Below are 19,608 nucleotides of genomic sequence, written 5' to 3'. Positions count from 1 at the left end.
CAACGCTTTATAATTTTTAGGTTTTAAAATCGTCAAAAGATGCATATAATGGCTATATTAGAGCATGGTTAATGTTCAGTATTACTGTTTCCTCACAAATATCATAACTAAAACGAAAACTTACGAATCTGAAACAACTTTTTTCAATTTTGTCAATTTACCAAAGCGTGAAAAGATCCCTTTAACAGTATATGAATACTCAAGTCATTTTTGTTTTCCTATTAATTTGATTTGTTGTAAATATAGTAATGTATTTGTTTTAAGCTGACCTGAGCACAAAGCACTCAAGATGAGATTCTGTGTTTAGTCTATGTCTGTTGTTGTGCAATGTTAGGTGTGATTCTGTGTTTAGTCTATGTCTGTTGTTGTGCAATGTTAGGTGTCAACTTTGAGCCATATAAAATAATAGAGGCCACATTCGAATTTTTAGGAAACTTGGTCACAACTTTGATGTTGACAATATCTAGGCCCAGTTTGAATCTGGATTACATGTAACCAACAACTAGATGAACTTGTCAACTCCTATAAAAATTGTGTTACTACCCTAAGAGCCACATTAATGATGCAATCTTTATGAAAGTTGGTTAGAATAAAATTTCCATACAAAATCTAGGCCATGTTTGAACTGGGGGGCAGGTGTGTTCAAAAACAAGAGAACCATATACAATCATAGAAAAAACATTCTAACCCAATAGAAGTCACATGTATGACTCCATTTTGATGCAACATAATGGGAATGTTTATGTTAACAATATTAAGGCCATGTTTGAATCAGGGTCAAATGGAAAAATAATGTGTTACCAGGCTATTTTCTAAGGACTTATTGTAACAATACATCAGTTTCATAATTTACATGTAATTCCATAAAATTGTGTATGGAAGAACATGAAACTTATTCAAGTGGGCATCATTTAAATTTAACTCTTTCAGTGCTGGAACCGAATTTTGAAGGCCTTTGCAAACAGCTTGGATCCAGATGAGACGCCACAGAATGTGGCGTCTCATCAGGATCCAAACTGTTTGCTATTCTGATAGTGTTCTTTGAAAAAAATCGAAGAAAATGCTAATTTTAGAAATTCAGCAGATGACAAATTTCCCAGCATGCAAAGGGTTAAGTAGCTCTTGTGATCATCCTGCTCTGATCCATTTTGACCCCTTTTTGCATTGATCTCCACTGCATGTACACAGTACTTCCAATATTTAAAGATTTCTTATCTATATAAACACTCCAATGTTAAATTACAGGGGTTTGTGCACTTCTGATGTAGATTATCCTTTATGGATACTAAATTTAAGCAGAACTTTTATTAACGACCACAGATGTTTAAACCCAAAAATGTACTCCTAAATTTGCATAATGTTCACATTGAACTATTGATTGAATTACATTGTCAAACTTAAGTTAGGTCTTTCAGTTTGGGTTTGGTATTTACACAATTAAAATGTTTTCAATGGAATATTTAAAGATTTAACCAAATCATCTGCTCTGAATAATAATACAAAAACTGAAGAGAAGTGTTTAAATATTAGTTCACATCGAATTATTGGAATGGAATGAAACTAGGAAGTGCTCATCTGTAAAAACAATGAGTGTTTGTTCAAGTGATATAGAGAGCAGCCTAGATGATGAGGTGTTTTATGGTAAGTTATAGTTTATAAATGGAGAGTTTTTAACCCTTTGCATGCTGGGAAATTTGTTGTCTGCTAAAATGTCGTCTGCGGAATTTCTAAAATTAGCATTTTCTTCTATTTAAAAAAAAACAAACTATCAGAATAGCAAACAGTTTGGATCCTGATGAGATGCCACGTTCTGTGGCGTCTCATCTGGATCCAAACTGTTTGCAAAGGCCTTCAAAATTTGGTTCCCGCACTGAAAGGGTTAACAAATATAAACCAATTTAAATATTTCATAGTCATCTCCATTGATATTTATTTGTACATAGCCTTTTGAGAGTAACAATTCCAGTTGCGATGTAAATGGTAATACAATGTCTGATAATGTGTATACATGTACAAGATGTACTCATAGAATTAAGTGGTGACATACCAGAGATATTAGTGTCAGTTTGAAATGAGTTATTATTCTAATCCTTAAAATAGTTTTGTTTAAAGATTAATACAGTATATTTTGAAATCAGTCATACAATTCCATCTTGGTATCATTGGTAATGGTTTTGTGTATAACCAAATGTTTAAAAAAGTTTTTCAAAAGATATAGAAACATAACAAGCATAATTACATATTATGAGGCATATCTATATGTTTTCAACTTTGAACATTTATTATTAAATTGATAACATTTATTAAAATTGACCCTAAGTTATTTAAGAAATAATTCGTGTACGTTATAGATTGTTGTCGAATAACCCACGGCCGGAAGTTTAGATGCGTAGGGATTAAATCACGAGTGCGAAGCACGAGTGATTTGAAACCACGCATCTAAACTTCCGGCCGTGGGTTATTCGACCACAAACTATAACGTACACGAATTATTTCGATTCTAACACGATTTTTACTAAAGATTTATAGAATGTATCTTATTTTTCTTGCATACTATTTTATGTGAAGCTCCGCCCATAAAAATAGCTTTCGGCTGTTCTGTCGATCAGATCTCAGCCCTCAATAACAGCCAAACTGGATGGAAAAAACCCATTTCATTTCTCACGTTTGGTTAACTAAGAACAACAACTTGCGTAAACTAACATGTTTTCATTGTACTCTTTAAATTAACGCAAGAGTGTTGAATCTACAAGACAACAACTCCGATTCGAACTTCAGCCATTTCAGTATCGAAGCAGCAGACGAACACCGTGGGAAATTGGGTCAAGTTTACGCATTTCTGTTCATAGCGTAGTATTTTGTCACGTGACTTTCATTCATAAAATACCGGATTATTACGCTGGTGGAAAATGTATCGGCATGTTTTGTTTAGCTACAGCGCGTGCTTTCAGTGTATAAGCTCCGCCCATAAGTTATTGCAGAATAACCCACGCTTGATTTCCTTCTTTGTCTATAGAAAACAAGTCACGTGCCGTGTTAGAATATTCTTTTATTGTACAGTTATGAAATGTGGACATCCAACTGTGCTTCATGTACAATAAGGGTAGAATTTAATAGTCACTTATTATGATCCTGAGTTATCTACCCGGTAATACATTTTATTAGCTCATCTAATTTTTGAAAAAAAATTATGAGCTATTGTCATCACCTTGGCGTCGGCGTTAGCGTCGGCGTTGGCGTCCGGTTAAGTTTTGCGTTTAGGTCCACTTTTCTCAGAAAGTATCAATGCAATTGCATTCAAACTTGGTACACTTACTTACTATCATACGGGGACTGGGCAGGGAAAGTTAGATAAGTCTGGCGTGCATTTTGACTGAATTATGTGCCCTTTTTATACTTAAAAAATTGAAAATTTTGGTTAAGTTTTGCGTTTAGGTCCACTTTTTTCAGAAAATATCAATGCTATTGCATTCAAACTTGGTACACTTACTTACTATCATGAGGGACTGGGCAGGCAAAGTAAGATAACTCTGGCATGCATTTTGACAGAATTATGTGCCCTTTTTATACTTAGAAAATTGAAAATTTTGGTTAAGTTTTGTGTTTAGGTCCATTTTATTCCTTAAGTATCAAAGCTATTGCTTTCATACTTGAAACACTTACTAACAATCATAAGGGGACTGTGCAGGCAAAGTAATGTAACTCTGACTGGCATTTTGACAGAATTATGTGCCCTTTTTATACTTAGAAAATTGAAAATTTGGTTATGTTTTGTGTTTAGGTCCACTTTATTCCTACAGTATCAAAGCTATTGCTTTCATACTTGCAACACTTATTAACTATCGAAAGGGGACTGTGCAGGCAAAGTTATGTAACTCTGACTGGCATTTGGACGGAATTATGGGCCCTTTATACTTAGAAAATTGAAAGTTTGGTTAAGTTTTGTGTTTTGGTCCACTTTACCCCTAAAGTATCATAGATATTGATTTCATACTTGGAACACTCGCAAACTGTCATAAGGGTACAGTAAAAGGACAAGTTGCATAACTCTGGATGTCATTTTTACGGAATTATGGCCCTTTTTTGACTTTGTAACTTTGAATATATGGTTAAATTTTGTGTTTCGATCCACTTTACTTCTTAAGTATCAAGGCTAATGCTTTCAAACTTCAAATACTTTCATGTTATCATGAGGTTACTGTACCTGGCAAGTTGAATTTTACCTTGACCTTTGAATGACCTTGACTCTCAAGGTCAAATTATTAAATTTTGCTAAAATTGCCATAACTTTTTTATTTATGATTTATGATTAGATTTGATTGATACTTTGACAAAACTACTCTTACCTGACATACCACTATAGACTCCACCCAAACCATCGCCCGTGCCCCCCCCCCCTCCCCCCCCCCCCGAATCCCCCCCCCTATTTTTTTTATTTTTTATTTTTTTTAAGATCATCTCACAAATGACCACCACACCCTCACACTATACCCCCCCACCCCACCCCCTCTCCATTTTTTTTTTAAACGGTTAAAAAACAAAACTATTTATTTTGATTATTTTATGTTTGAAATACCGTCCAACCATCGCACCCAAGAATCACCCCTCACCCTCCCTCCCCCCCACCCCCCACCCGAATCCCCTCCCCCCCCCCCCAATTTTTTTTTTTTTTTTTTTTTTTTTTTTTAAGATCATCTCACAAATTACCACCACACCCTCACACTATACCCCCCCACCTCACCCCCCCAATTTTATTTTTTTTGAAACGGTTAAAAATCACAAATATTTATGTTTATTATTTTATGTTTGAAATACCCTCCAACCCCCACCACCCCCCCACCCCCCGAATTTTTTTTTTTCCTTTTTTTCGCATTTTTGGAAGATAATGTAATAAATGTCCACACCCCCACTCAATGCACCCCTCTTCACTCCACCCCTCCCTCCTTTGTGATTGAAAATGAGAGTCCCTTCACCTTTAAAAAGAAAATAGATGAGCGGTCTGCACCCGCAAGGCGGTGCTCTTGTTTTAGGTAGAAGCAGACTGATGGTCATTATCACTAGAGCTGTAACGATTCACCCATCATTCGATTACATTTCGATACCAAATGGTCCGATTCGATTATTTTCTAATCGATTCAAATTAAACTATTTGCTGCTTATTTGGCAATCTATTTCATGTTTGGTTTGTCCAGGACATGAATTAATATGTTTGGTATTTGTTATTAACTTATAATGTTGTACATTTAAAGTGTTTAATTTTTTTAATCAAATTTAAAAACGCAACATTGTTTTAAAAGTCACAAATTTATTGAACAAAAAACAACATGTATGTATATAAACAACTTCCAGTTGACTTATAAACAGAATGCACACAGTTTAGTAAACAAACCATATGTATTGAGGAAACAAATGAGATCAAAATATCACATGGGTATAATTTCTTTCTGCTATCAAAATGTAGGTGAAACAAATCACATCATTGTTTACTACACACTAACTGACTAGAGTCTAAGCAATCAACTTTGACTAGAATATAAGAAATTAAACAAACATCTATATTTCAGCGTGGTTGACGAAGCCATTTTACCGGGTGATGTAATGCTCAGCATGTTATTCATTTATTCATTGGATGCCATATTGGCTATTGACCAATCACAAGATGTATTACAAATGACAATAAAGTTTAGGCCACGGATTTGGAAAGTAAGGTGTAAAATGTGGATAAATTTTGCAGTGAATCGAAATTGGCCGTATAGGTATCGAAATCGAATTGGCGGCGTTGAACTGGTTTTTCGATGCATCGAACCGAATCGTTACAGCTCTAATTATCACAAGGTTGTTTCATTTGTTGTAAACACAATCTATTATCATTTAAACAATTTTTTGTTTACACCTATACTGTGTAATAAATAAGTTATGGGCATTTTTGTCATGCAAACTTATTTGAAAAAAATGAGCTCCAGCTGATGATCTTATTTAAGGAAAACCAACAGATAGTGTTCATATTTTTTATTTTAAACAGTTTTGTTTACAGATATAAGCATAATAAATAGAGGTTACTGGTTGGATTTGGTGGAATATCGATTTGAATTCATAGAAAATTATATTTTTTCTTTGATCACGAGTGAATTAAAATCGATATTACACCAAATCCAACAAATGTTCTTTTTGTTTTATATTTACCAATGATTATTTTTAGTATTTTTGCCATTCCCGACAATAGAATTCCCCGTTTTGCCCTCCTATGTATTTTAAAAGGAAGCTCATCCGTATGTTTTTATAAACATCAAAGCAGAGTAGTCGCCCTTGGTAAAATTGCTTGTAATTGGGCGTCACAATGGGGAAACAAAAGATATCTAAAAGTACTTCCGGTAAAACAATGGAAATTATCGATAATTTTCACTGTTATTTTTCACTGTTTGAAACAGTGAAATATCAGTTTTAATTTACTGATATTTTTTCTATAAACCATTGTAACGCATAAAAAATTATTTTATAGGATGTTTATAATAACACTTTGAACAAAGAAAATAAAATGCACATTAACCCTATTGAAAATAAGCGCAAACTCAATCAAGATTAATATGTGTGTTCAAACATATAGAGTACGTCAGTTGTGGGCATGTCGATAAAAATAACAGGTCCACCAAAATTATGTACATGCATATGCTAGCACATGACCAAACATTCAAACATTTAACATCATATAAGTGAAATTTGTGAAGACTTGAAGATTTCAAGGGTGGGATTTGAAAATTGGTATAGGATAACAGAAATCTGATTACTTAATCCATTGACATACCATATTTAAATCTAGTTTGAAGAAACACATATATACATGTACTTAAAATCTTAAGATTAATTAATCTTAAAATTCTTAAAATTAATCCTTTCATAATAATTTTCGAGATAATGAAGGGTATCTCTACAATAACAAACATTGAAGATGCATTATTTATTGATCTAGTACACATATTGACCTTAGGTATTTAAAAAAACATACATTTAATTTTAAACTTGGCATTTCACAACAATTTGTCTATACTTTCTTATTTTCACTTTCAGTTAACAACTTTGTATTGTTTACTTCCATCCCATCCTAATTCCCTCTCAATAGTACATGCTATTAACTACAATGTGAGTTTTTTGTCTTGTGTGTACAAGTTAAACGCTGGTGTATTTGACCCTCTAAGACATAACAATTATTATTTTATTGCATACACAATTTATATAAAATTGCATTTGATACTCAAAATATAATTATATGTATTATTTTACATATTACAAATACATGGTAAAAGCATCTTTTATTATACTGAGTAACACAAAAAGTTATTTGGTAAATCAAATAATATTTACCCAATAGTTATTTATCTGTTCTTATAGTAATGCAAATAACTATTTTATTTCTACCACACGGCTGATTCTTGAAGGTATGTGTTGGTTTGAGTGCCTCTATGGCCAGAGAACTAAGCCAGTTGGAGTGTAAACTCCCCACAGGGCATTTCAAGCCAGACCGGTTGTAAAACGCTGTAAAACACTCTTTTTTTTTTAAATCAAAGTTAATAGGTATATGTTCAATAATATATTTTCTGCCAAATAACAATTTTGTCAGTGAGCTGTTCTATTGAGAGAATTTATTTTCGCCTTTACTGTTTATCCATTTGTATAAAGTTATGATCATACAGTCAAACGTGAGAACAGCGGTCAGTTAAGGGAAATGGCCAAAGTGATCCTTGTCGACCAGTGATCACTATTCTCGGATCACCACTTTTTAGATGGCTGGTCAGATGGTAGCATTGTTACGTCATAACCCCACCCAGTCGTTCGCACACAGTATAAAACAAAGGCACGTTGCCGATAACTATAGGCCTAAGCATAATTAAATAACTAATTTATCTTAAATAATACAGAAAAATGTTTTATAAATTGGTTAAACTTCATAACTATTTTTAAACCGAATCTATGACTTAATAAACAATAGAATTTTTGTTTACTTGTGCATCTTGTTCATTAAGTAAATTTGAGAGTTGGTATTACATTCATTGGGATGTATTTTTAGCCCACCTGAGCGTGCTCATGGTGAGCTTTTGTGATTGCCTTTTGCCCGTCGTGCATCGTGTGTCGTGCATCGTGCGCCATCAACATTTGCCTTATGAACACTCCAGAGGCCACATTTATTGTCCGATCTTCATGAAATTTGGTCAGAAGATTGATCTCAATGATATCTTGTATGAGTTCGAAAATGGTTACGTTTGCTTGAAAAACATGGCTGCCAAGGGGCGGGGCATTTTTCCTTATATGGCTTTATATGGCTATAGTAAAATCTTGTGAAAACTCTAGAGACCACATTTATTGTTTGATCTTCATAAAACTTGGTCAGAAGATTAATTCCAATATTATCTTGGACGAGTTCGAAAATGATGCCGGTTGGTTGCAAAAACATGGCCGCCAGGGGGCAGGGCATTTTTCCTTATATGGCTATGGTAAAACCTTGTTAACACTCTAGAGGCCACATTTATTTTCCGATCTTCATGAAACTTGCTCAGAAGATTTGTCCCACTGATATCTTAGATGAGTTAAAAAATGGTTACCTTTGCTTGAAAAACATGGCTGCCAAGGGGTGGGGCATTTTTCCTTTTATGGCTATATATGGCTGTAGTAAAATCTTGTTAACACTCTAGAGGCCACATTTATTGTCCAATCTTCATGAAACTTGGTCAGAAGATTCATCCCAAGAATATCTTGGACGAGTTCGAAAATAATTATATTTGCTTGAAAAAAATGGCTTCCAAGGGGCGGGGCATTTTTCCTTATATGGCTTTAGAAAATCTTGTTTTGTATGTCTACAATTGTTTATAGTGAAACATTGTGAATACTTTTTTTAGTTATAGTATTGTACAATTCTTCTTACAATTATTTTTATTACTTTCGGGTCTTCCCTACATAGATTTTGGTTACACATTTGATACTGTTTAGCACTTAATTGAAACAATCCAGCAACATTTTGTGATGCTACATTTTCATTTTTTTTGTGAAATTGCCCTCATTTATAATATGATAAATTATATATTTGTAATCATTATTATAATTATCATTATTACTTTTATTATTATTATAACGGTGCACTAAATGTTTTTGTTACATAAGAAGTAGATCATACAACTGATATTTATTGACATTTTGGAACAGTCTGTCCGATAACTTTGGGCAACAGTTAAAAAATGTTCTTTCTACTTTGTGAAAATAATTGGACTGTCCCAAAATGTCAATAAAATATCTATGTTATTTTAAAAATACATTTATCAATTCTATGGTAATTACTAAATAAGCTCACCTGAGCTGTGCTCATGGTGAGCTTTTGTGATCGCCTTTTGTCTGTCATGTGGCATCAACATTTTTGCCTTGTGAACACTCCAGAGGCCACATTTATTGTCCGATCTTCATGAAACTTGGTCAGAATATTTGTCTCATTGATAACTCGACTGAGTTCGAAACTGGGTCAAAAACTAGATCACTAGGTCAAAAAAAGAAAAACCTTGTAAACACTGTAGATTTCACATTTGATGCCCAATCTTCATGTAACTTTGTCAAAATGTTTGTCTTAATGATATGTTGGTTGAGTTCAAAAATGGTTCCGGTCCTTTGAAAAACATGGCCGCCAGGGGGCAGGGCAGAATTCCTTATATAGCTATAGAGAAACCTTGTGAACACTCTAGAAGTCACAATTTTTGCCCAATCATCATGAAACTTGGTCAAAGCATTGGTTTCATTGATATCTCGGACGAGTTTGAAAATGGTCCAGATTGGTGAAAAAACATGGCCGCCAGGGGGCGGGGCATTTTTCTCTATATGTATATAGTGAAAACATGTGAACACTCTAGAAGTCACATTTTTGGTCCAATCTTCATGAAATTTGGTCAGAACATGTGTTTTCTGGATATGACGGTTGAGTTCGAAAATGGTCTAGATTGGTGGAAAAACATGGTCGCCAGGGGGTGAGGCAGTTTTCTCTATATGTACATTGTATATAGTGAAAGCATTTGAACAGTCTAGTTGTGATAAGCCATAATGTTAAAGAAAGATAACCTGTACATACATACTTTCTAATAGTTAACTAATAGTTAACTCCCTTGTATAAACCTGGGACTTCTTTCATAAAATGTGGTGTACATAAAGACAATAGTTAGCATGCAATTTAATAAACCTATGTCATAAAATAACTGTACATGTACTAATGCACTGTAGAGCCTTATCTTTGATCTTTACTGATAAGCCAAGTTAACCTACTGTATTTTGGTGTATTTAGCAGATTACTGTGCTATGAAACTGTTTCCATGGCAACCTTGTTATTTGGCATTTTCTTTATTAGAAAGACTCTTTTGATTGAAATAACTTTTGTAAATTCTTCTTATTTTTAGCTCACCTGATTGCTCAGGTGAGCTTTTCTGACCGGTCTTTGTCCGTCGTCCGTCCGTCCGTCTGTTACCATTTGCTTGTAAACACTCTAGAGGCCACATTTCTTGTCCCATCTTCATGAAACTTGGTCAGCAGCTTTGCCCCAATAAAATTTCGGCTGAGTTCGAAAAACTGGGTTGTGCCGGGTCAAAAACTAGGTCACTAGGTCAAAAAAAGAAAAACCTTGTAAACACTGTATAAGTCACATTTTATGTTCAATCTTCATGTAACTTTGTCAAAATGTTTTTCTTAATGATATTTTGATTGAGTTCAAAAGTGGTTCCGGTCTGTTGAAAAACATGGCCGCCAGTGGGCGGGGCATTTTTTCTTTTTTGGCTATAGAGAAACCTTGTAAACACTCTAGAAGTCACAATTTTTGCCCAATCCTCATAAAAGGTGGTCAAAACATTGATTTAATTGAGAGCTTGGACGAGTTCGAAAATGGTCTAGATCGGTGAAAAAACATGGCCGCCAGTGGGTGGGGCATTTTTCTCTATATGTATAAAGTGGAAGTTTTCCCTATTTGGCTATAGAGAAACCTTGTAAACACTCTAGAAGTCACAATTTGTGTCCAATCCTCATGAAAGTTGGTCATTACATTGGTTTTATTGATATCTCGGATGAGTTTGAAAATGGTCCAGATCGGTGAAAAAACATGGCTGCCAGTGGGCGGGGCATTTGTCTTTATATGTATATAGTGGCAGTTTTCCCTATTTGGCTATAGAGAAACCTTGTAAACACTCTAGAAGTCACAATTTTTGCTCAATCATCATGAAAGTTGGTCAAAACATTGGTTTTATTGATATCTTGGACGAGTTTGACAATGGTTCGGATCGGTGAAAAAACATGGCCGCCAGTGGGTGAGCATTTTTCTTTATATGTATAGTGACAACGTTAACACTCTAGAAGTCACATTTTTGGCCCAATTTTCATAAAATTTGGTCAGAACACTTGTTTCTTAGATACAAGAGTTGAGTTAAAAAATGGTTTCGGTCAAACCTTGTGATCGTACACTATGGAAGTCACATTTTTATGCCCCACTTGGAAGAAGAGGGGGTATATTGTTTTGCTCATGTCGGTCCGTATGTCTGTCCACCAGATGGTTACTGAATGATAAGTCAAGAACGCTTAGGCCTAGGATCATGAAACTTCATATGTACATTGATCATGACTCGAAGATGACCCCTATTGATTTTGAGGTCACTAGGTCAAAGGTCAAGGTCACAGTGACTCAAAATAGTAAAATGGTTTCCGGATGATAACTCAATAACGCTTATGCCTAGGATCATGAAACTTCATATGTACATTGATCATGACTCGCAGATGATCCCTATTGATTTTCAGCTCACTAGGTCAAAGGTCAAGGTCACAGTGACCTGAAATAGTAAAATGGTTTCCGGATGATAACTCAAGAACGCTTATGCCTAGGATAACAAAACTTGGTAGGTAGATTGATAATGGCTGGCAGATGACCCCTATTGATTGTCAGGTCACTCGGTCAAAGATCAAGGTGACCCGAAATAGTAAAATGGTTTCCGGATGATTACTCAAGAACGATTATGGCTAGGATGATGAAACTTCATAGGTACATTGATCATGACTCGCAGATGACCCCTATTGATTTTGAGGTCACTAGGTCAAAGGTCGTGGTCACGGTGACCCAAAATAGTAACATGGTTTCAGAATGATAACTTAAGAACGCTTATGCCTAGGATCATGAAACTTCAAAGGTAGATTGATCATGACTCGCAGTTGACCCCTATTGATTTTCAGGTCACTATATCAAAGGTCACGGTGACCTGAAATAGTAAAATGGTTTCCGGATGATAACTCAAGAACGCTAATGGCTACGATCATGAAAGTTCATAGGTAGATTGATCATGACTCGCAGATGACCCCTATTGATTTTGAGGTCACTAGGTCAAAGGTCAAGGTCATGGTGACCCGAAATAGTAAAATGGTTTCCGGATGATAACTCAAGAACGCTTATGCCTAGGATCATGAAAATTCATAGGTACATTGATCATGACTCGCAGATGACCCCTATCGATTTTGAGGTCACTAGGTCAAAGGTCAAGTTCATGGTGACCTGTAATAGTTAAATGGTTTCCGGATGATAACTAAAGAACGCTTATTCCTAGGATCATGAAACTTGATAGGTAGATTTATCACGACTCGCAGATGACCCCTATTGATTTTCAGGTCACTAGGTCAAAGGTCAAGGTCACGGTGACCCGAAATAGTAAAATGGTTTCCGGATGATAACTCAAGAACGCTTATGACTAGGATCATGAAACTTCATAGGTACATTGATCATGACTGGCAGATGACCCCTATTGATTTTCAGGTCAATGGTCAAGGTCACAGTGACAAAAACATACTCACACAATGGCTGTCACTACAAAGGAGAGCCCATATGGGGGGCATGCATGTTTTATAAACAGCCCTTGTTTTCATGAGCAGACAATCACTAATTCTTTTATCAACATTCGCCAGCGTAGTGTTGTTTACACCTTATCAGCGATCAAGATCTATTGACTTTGTCAAAATTTACAGCTAAATGTTGTGAAGTAGTCAAAATTATATTTACTTAGATTCAAGACTACTTAGATAGAGCTGCATAGGGAAACTAAATCAATGTTTCATTATTTTTTAGTTTCTTTCAAATGGGAATTTTTGTGACAGCAAAGTGAATTTTGTATTTTTTCCTAATTGGGAAAGTGCTGTATTCCGGTACTTTATAAAGAAGGCAACAAAATGCTGCTTTGATAAAGTTTTCCATGCTTGTAAAGATCTTTGACAATATTGTATCAAAGATATGTCAAATAAATTGATATTACCAATAATTACCAAAAATGACCAGCAGTAAACCATTATTAGGTCAAAACTAAGAAAACCCTTGTTATCACTATAGTCATAAATTACGCTTATGTGAGACAACTCTTATTTGTATTGAATAAAAGATTTCCCCATAACTCCCCTTTGACTTCAATTTTATTTATGATAGTTCAATTTACATGTGTGCATCATTTTAATGTTAAGGTTATTTGAGGTTTAAGTAATTGTATGCCTCCTATCAAAGAAGGGGGCATATAGCAATTGCACTGTACATCTGTGCAAAATTCCCTTTTTCAGCCATAACTTTGCTATATATTGATGGATTTCTAACCCTTTGCATGCTGGGAAATTTGTCGTCTTCTAAAATGTCTTCTGCTGAATTTCTAAAATTTGCATTTTCTTTCCTTTTTTTCAAAGAATACTATCAGAATAGCAAACAGTTTGGATCCTGATGAGACGCCACGTTCTGTGGCGTCTCATCTGGATCCAAACTGTTTGCAAAGGCCTTTTAAATTCGGTTCCCGCACTGAAAGGGTTAATACATGTGCACAAATATTCACCATCAGTAGACAGTCTGAAGCATCTAGACCCATCTCCATTTCTCAAACATGAAGGTTACTTTTAGTGGTTAAAGGTTAAAGTCTGCCTCAAAACAGCTTGACAATTTCTTTTTCAGCCACAACAATGCTAGATATTGAGGGATTTCAAAATAACTTTGCACACAAGTAAACAATCTTAAGACGATGTCTCATTCGTAACTACATTCTCTCTACCTGAAAGGTCAAGGTCACTTATTGAGGTCAAAAGTCAATTTGGTCATAAAACAGCTGAAATTTTCTGTCTTAGCCATACTTTGCCAGATATTGATGGATTTTTTAATTACTCTGCTCAATAACAATCCATTAATAAACAAAAAATCACATGTAATTCTTGTTGCCTTTCTTTAAAGGTCAATTTCACACTAAAAATACATTTTGCAATGAAACAGCTTATTCAGACTCAAAACTTGTCATTCATAATGCTATTTTATGATCACTTAATTCAACAATGAGGACCTGGCCTTTTATGTCTAAAACCTGTCTTCTAAGGTGAGAATCATGCTATAAGGTCAAATGTCAAATTTTGCATTAAACAGCTTGTTCAGGGTGTACATTTTTATACGCCTGTTTTTAAAAACAGGACGTATTATAGTTTCACCCTTGGCAGGCGGGCGGCGGGCGGGCGGTGGGTGGGCGGGCGGCGTCCACAGCAGTGTCTGCTCTCTAATTCAAATAGTTTTCATCCAATCTTCACCAAACTTGGTCAGAAGTTGTGTCTAGACAATTTCTAGGTCAAGTTCAAATATGGGTCATGCAGGGTCAAAAACGAGGTCACGATGTCACTTAGTGCATTTCAAGCATTTAGCATGGTGTCCTAAGGCAACTTAGCAAAAATGTTAACCATGTGGAGACTGTCTTGTTACCTCAGAGTTCAAATCACATTTAGAGGTCATCTCAGTTTTGCCATAAACAGCTTGTGTTTTAATAACATCAGAGTTTATATACAGAAGAGGAATGGGGAGGTATCCTTGCCCAATTGGCACATGTCTTTTTAATTTAGGTCTATTGTATTGTTCTGTCCACAGGTTTTGGGCGCGTTGCCAAGTCACTTAAACACGATCAATATGTCGTAAAACAACTTTTTTCATCAAAACAAAAAAATAAAATAAATCTGATATATATAAACAAGGTAGGTATCTCTTGATAGAGGAAAATCACCTACTCACCTACATCAACATTTTTAAGCCATTAAGTGCCTAAATGGCGGTAGATTTTCGTACATTATGAACCATTTGGTTGGGAAAAAAAAGAAAAACATCTCAAATTCGTAGAAATGCTAGGTCGGCCCCGATCTGACCAAACGTTCAGTGCCAATTTTTACAAGAGTAAAAGTATCGAAATACCCCAGCTACCAAACATAATCCGCATTAGTACAATAAACAAATATGAGTTTATCAACTAACAACACATATTTGTCTTTTTGTCCACAGCAAACACTAATATAATTGTTATGTTAGAATGTTTATTTCAATCGTGTACGATGATCCGTCCTTCTCTTTTATGCTATTTATCCAATTTTTGGTTCCGCACCACAGAGTTACCATAAACCTGAAACCGAGATTCGTATTTACTTTGATCGTCTAATTGACATGGAGCTTGACTTAAAATTGCCCATAAACAATTCCCGATTTACAACGAATTGGACGTTAGAATGCAAACAAAAGGACAAATCTGTGTTGTAAGTTGATAAACTCGTATTTGTTTATTGTACTAATACGGATTATGTTCGGTAGCTGGGATATTTCGATACTTTTACTCTTGTAAAAATTGGCACTGAACTTTTGGTCAGATCCCAGCTGACCTAGCATTTCTCTGAGTTCGAGAAGTTTTTCTTGTAGTTTATGTTGGCAAGTAGCTGTTCCTGGTCATTTTTCGTCACGAGGCATCCTTTCCCAACAAAATGGTACATAGTTTACAAGCCTTTTTGGCACTTAATGGCTTAAAAATGTTGATGTAGGTGATTTTCTTGTGTCAAGAGATACCTACCTTGTTTATATATATTATATGAGAATAAAAAAAAATGATGAAAAAAGTTGTTTTATGACATATTGATAGTGTTAAAGTGAATTGGCCACGCGCCCAATACCTGAGGTTCTGTCATGTCAAGTATTTTAACAATTGGGGTCAATGAAATCAGATGAGCACTTAAGTGTTATCGTAAACTTGTTGTTTAAAAATCAGTAAATGTTTATTATCATGATAATGGTATAAATTGAACATTTTAATTATCTACTTCCATTAATTCAATGTATGTTTACAAATATTTAGTATAGTCTTAAAACATAAAGCATACACAATACTGTAAAAGGTTGGATCAATTTGTGATAACAGTCTGCATGCCTAACAAAAATTAGAGTCCAAGCCTGCGCAAGGAAAGAATGGGAAACCTATTAAGAGTCAACACTATTGGCAGATAATGCAAGCAAGCATACACTTTTGTCAATACACACCAAATATATAAGCCGCGCTATGGAAAAATTGGGGTTAAAACATGTGCTTGCTGTTTTGTCCCATAAAAGCCCATGGAATGTTTTGTTTAAATGAAAATCCATTGTGGGCAGGATATGGTTTTTCCCTTATAAGCCTGTGCAATCTTCACAGGCTTATCTCGAACAATATTAAATCACGTGCATTAAGCCATGTCACCTTAGAGAAAACATATTACCACTTCCTAGGTTGTCATTCTCTGGGTTGATAAGAGGGTAATGTGTGTCAAATGTGACGAGATTGCTGAATTATTGATGACAAATTGCTATGTTGTGATGAAACTGCAAGGCGTTCTTTAAAATGTTCAGTAGATGTAGTGAATCAGAGATGCAAATGCTCACCCAATAGCCACCCAATCTCTGAATTAAAAGTGTGTAGCATTAATCAGGCATATGTATGGTACTGAACAAGAAATTTCAGGAAAAACATACTGATGTGGAATTTGATATGTTTTCATTATAATTGTTACAATTGGATAAATTGGAGTTATGTTATATGAAAAGTAATTAAAGTAACAGAACTTGAATGAATATGTGCATTATCTTTTTAAGTGAAACAATATTTTTTAAATTGCAAGATCAATTGGTTTTAAGTGATATCAAGTGTTTTATGGAACTGGGAAAATGGGAAAACGTTTTGTGTGACTGTTAGTTAAGCAAATGATGCTAGTTAATTAAATAGCAATTATTGGTAATTGATATAATTAATGAAATAAGATTGTAATTGATTTAGAGATTGCTTATTTGAATTTTATAACTTTCTTTTTAGCTCACTTAGACACAACATGCTCATGGTGAGCTTTTGAGATGATCTTTTGTCTGTCATCCGTCGTGCGTTGTGTGTCGTACGGCGTCAATATTTGCCTTGTTTACACTCTCAAGGGCCACTCAAGGGTCATTTTTCCTTATATGGCTATAGTAAAACCTTGTTATTACTCTAGAGGACACATTTATAAGGGACTGCTCCCAAAAGTATGAAAGTATCAGGATATTGTTCTCCAACACTCCATTGCATGATGCTAGTAAGAGAAAAGCTGTAAAAATATTTGCTAAAAAATAACAACATTTTGGACTTGCTAAACCCTTTTGAGCTCACCTGAGCACAACGTGCTCATGGTGAGCTTTTGTGATCACCTTTTGTCAGTCGTCCCTTGTCCGTAGTGGGTCGTGCGACGTCAACATTTGCCTTGTTAACTCTAGAGGCCACATTTATTGTCCAATCTTCATGAAATTTGGTCAGAAGATTGGTTTCAATGATATCTTGGATGAGTTTGAAAATGGTTATGTTTGCTTGAAAAACATGGCTGCCAAGGGGCGGGGCATTTTTCCTAATTTGGCTATAGTAAAATCTTGTTAACACTCTAGAGGCCACATTTATTGTGTGATCTTCATGAAACTTAATCAGAAGATTCATCCCAATAATATCTTGGACGAGTTTGAAATTGATGCTGGTTAGTTAAAAAACATGGCCGCCAGGGGGCGGGGCATTTTTCCTTATATGGCTATAGTAAAACCTTGTTAACACTCTAGAGGCCACATTTATTGTCCAATCTTGATGAAATATGGTCAGAATATTTGTCTTAATTATATCTTGGATGAGTTAAAAAATGGTAAAGTTTGATTGAAAAACATGGCTGCCAAAGGGCGGGGCATTTTTCCTAATATGGCTATATATGGCTATAGGAAAATCTTGTTAACACTCTAGAGGCCACATTTATTGTCTGATCTTCATGAAACTTGGTCAGAAGATTCATCCCAATAATAACTTGGACGAGTTCGAAAATGATCCGGTTGGTTGAAAAACATGGCCGCCAGGGGGGCGGGGCATTTTGCCTTATATAGGTATAGTAAAACCTTGTTAACACTTTAGAGGCCACATTTATTTGCAGATCTTCATGAAACTTTCTCAGAAGATTTTTCCCAATGATATCTTGGATGAGTTAAAAAATGGTAACCTTTGCTTGAAAAACATGGCTGCCAAGGGGTGGGGCATTTTTCCTTTTATGGCTATATATGGCTATAGTAAAATCTTGTTAACACTCTAGTTTGCCCAATCTTCATGAAAATTGGTCAGAACATTTGTTTCCTTAGAAGTAAAATTTGGTTTTATTATGTCATTATTATGTAACATTAACTGTATTATGTAATTTTTCATAACACAGAATTTTCATAATTAACATAACTGTTTTAGCCATTAGCACTAATGATAAGCCTATCTACTAAGAGATAGCTGAAAGAAAGACAACATGTACATGATTTTGCAGTATTTATCTCCCTTGTTTAACCTGGTTCAGTAATCTATTTTTAGTTCTGCTCTGGAATTTAAGAAGATATTGATGATTGATAAATGCACTGTTCTGAGGGAAAATATACTACTCTGCCAGTGATCTCTTCTGAACTGTATATAATAAGCTGTTTTGGCTGATTTAATCACCTCTTGATGCTTTCTTGAAAAGGTAACAGCTCTTGAAAAAGGTTGGAATTTTGAAATAATTAAACTCTAAATTATTTTAACACTAGCATCAAGACATTTTGGCATTATTTTCCAAATTATTCTTATTATTTAGATTATTTTTATTTGGTATTTTCTAAATTAGAAAGACTCTATTTTATTTCAATAACTTTAGTAAATTCTTCTTATTTTTACAATTGATTTACTGAAGTTTCCTAATCTCCATAAATATTGTTCTTTAGATTAAGTTAGACCTATTTTGTAAACTAGATTTTTGAAGCACTTTCTAGACTTACAGTAACTAATTTTTATGTCAGTTTTTTTGACAGATTGTGAACTTCTTTTTACATTCATTAAAGTATTTGCTGTATGTTGTTCATTTTTGTAACGATGTTTAGATTCCTTAGACTTGGCTTGTACCTGTTCTTAATTCTGTCATTGATCTTCATTTTCCGAGTTCTGTGAATAAAAGTAAGTTATTTTTGTTAAAACTGCTTTGGTTTTTACTTATAAATAAATTCTTTGAGTGTATTCAGGTGTCTCTGGCTGGACGCCTTTAGTTAATTGGATTACAACCAGTCAGTGGTGTCATCCTGACCGGAAATAAGTGTTCATCAAATAAATATTTCCACATTACATAAGTGCTCACAAAGTAACATAACTCGTTACCGTCCTGTGACCGGTTCATTTGCGTAAGCGAAGGAGACGGCACTACCACACCTGGATATGACAGTTGAGTTTGATATGGTTTGGATTGGTAAAAAAACATAGCCGC

At 34.8% G+C, this 19,608-nt stretch overlaps 1 protein-coding gene across 4 annotated transcripts in view; it reads left to right on the top strand.

Annotated features, from left to right (window-relative positions):
- The window catches only part of LOC127854190 (oxysterol-binding protein-related protein 8-like), a 157,023-nt gene that overhangs the window by 10,858 nt on the left and 126,557 nt on the right, over nucleotides 1–19,608 (top strand). The window contains exon 1 of one of the 4 annotated variants that reach the window (XM_052389205.1): nucleotides 1,377–1,641. The exons of the other annotated variants lie outside the window; for them this stretch is intronic. Within the exon in view, the coding sequence (XP_052245165.1) occupies nucleotides 1,587–1,641 (55 nt within the window). The 5' untranslated portion in view covers nucleotides 1,377–1,586. Of the gene's footprint in view, nucleotides 1–1,376; nucleotides 1,642–19,608 lie in introns of those variants that run through there. 4 annotated transcript variants of the gene reach the window in all.

The sequence above is a fragment of the Dreissena polymorpha genome, chromosome 12 (assembly GCF_020536995.1).
Source record: "Dreissena polymorpha isolate Duluth1 chromosome 12, UMN_Dpol_1.0, whole genome shotgun sequence".
Taxonomy (NCBI): Eukaryota; Metazoa; Mollusca; class Bivalvia; order Myida; family Dreissenidae; genus Dreissena; species Dreissena polymorpha.
This window is presented reverse-complemented; position numbering and strand designations above follow the sequence as displayed.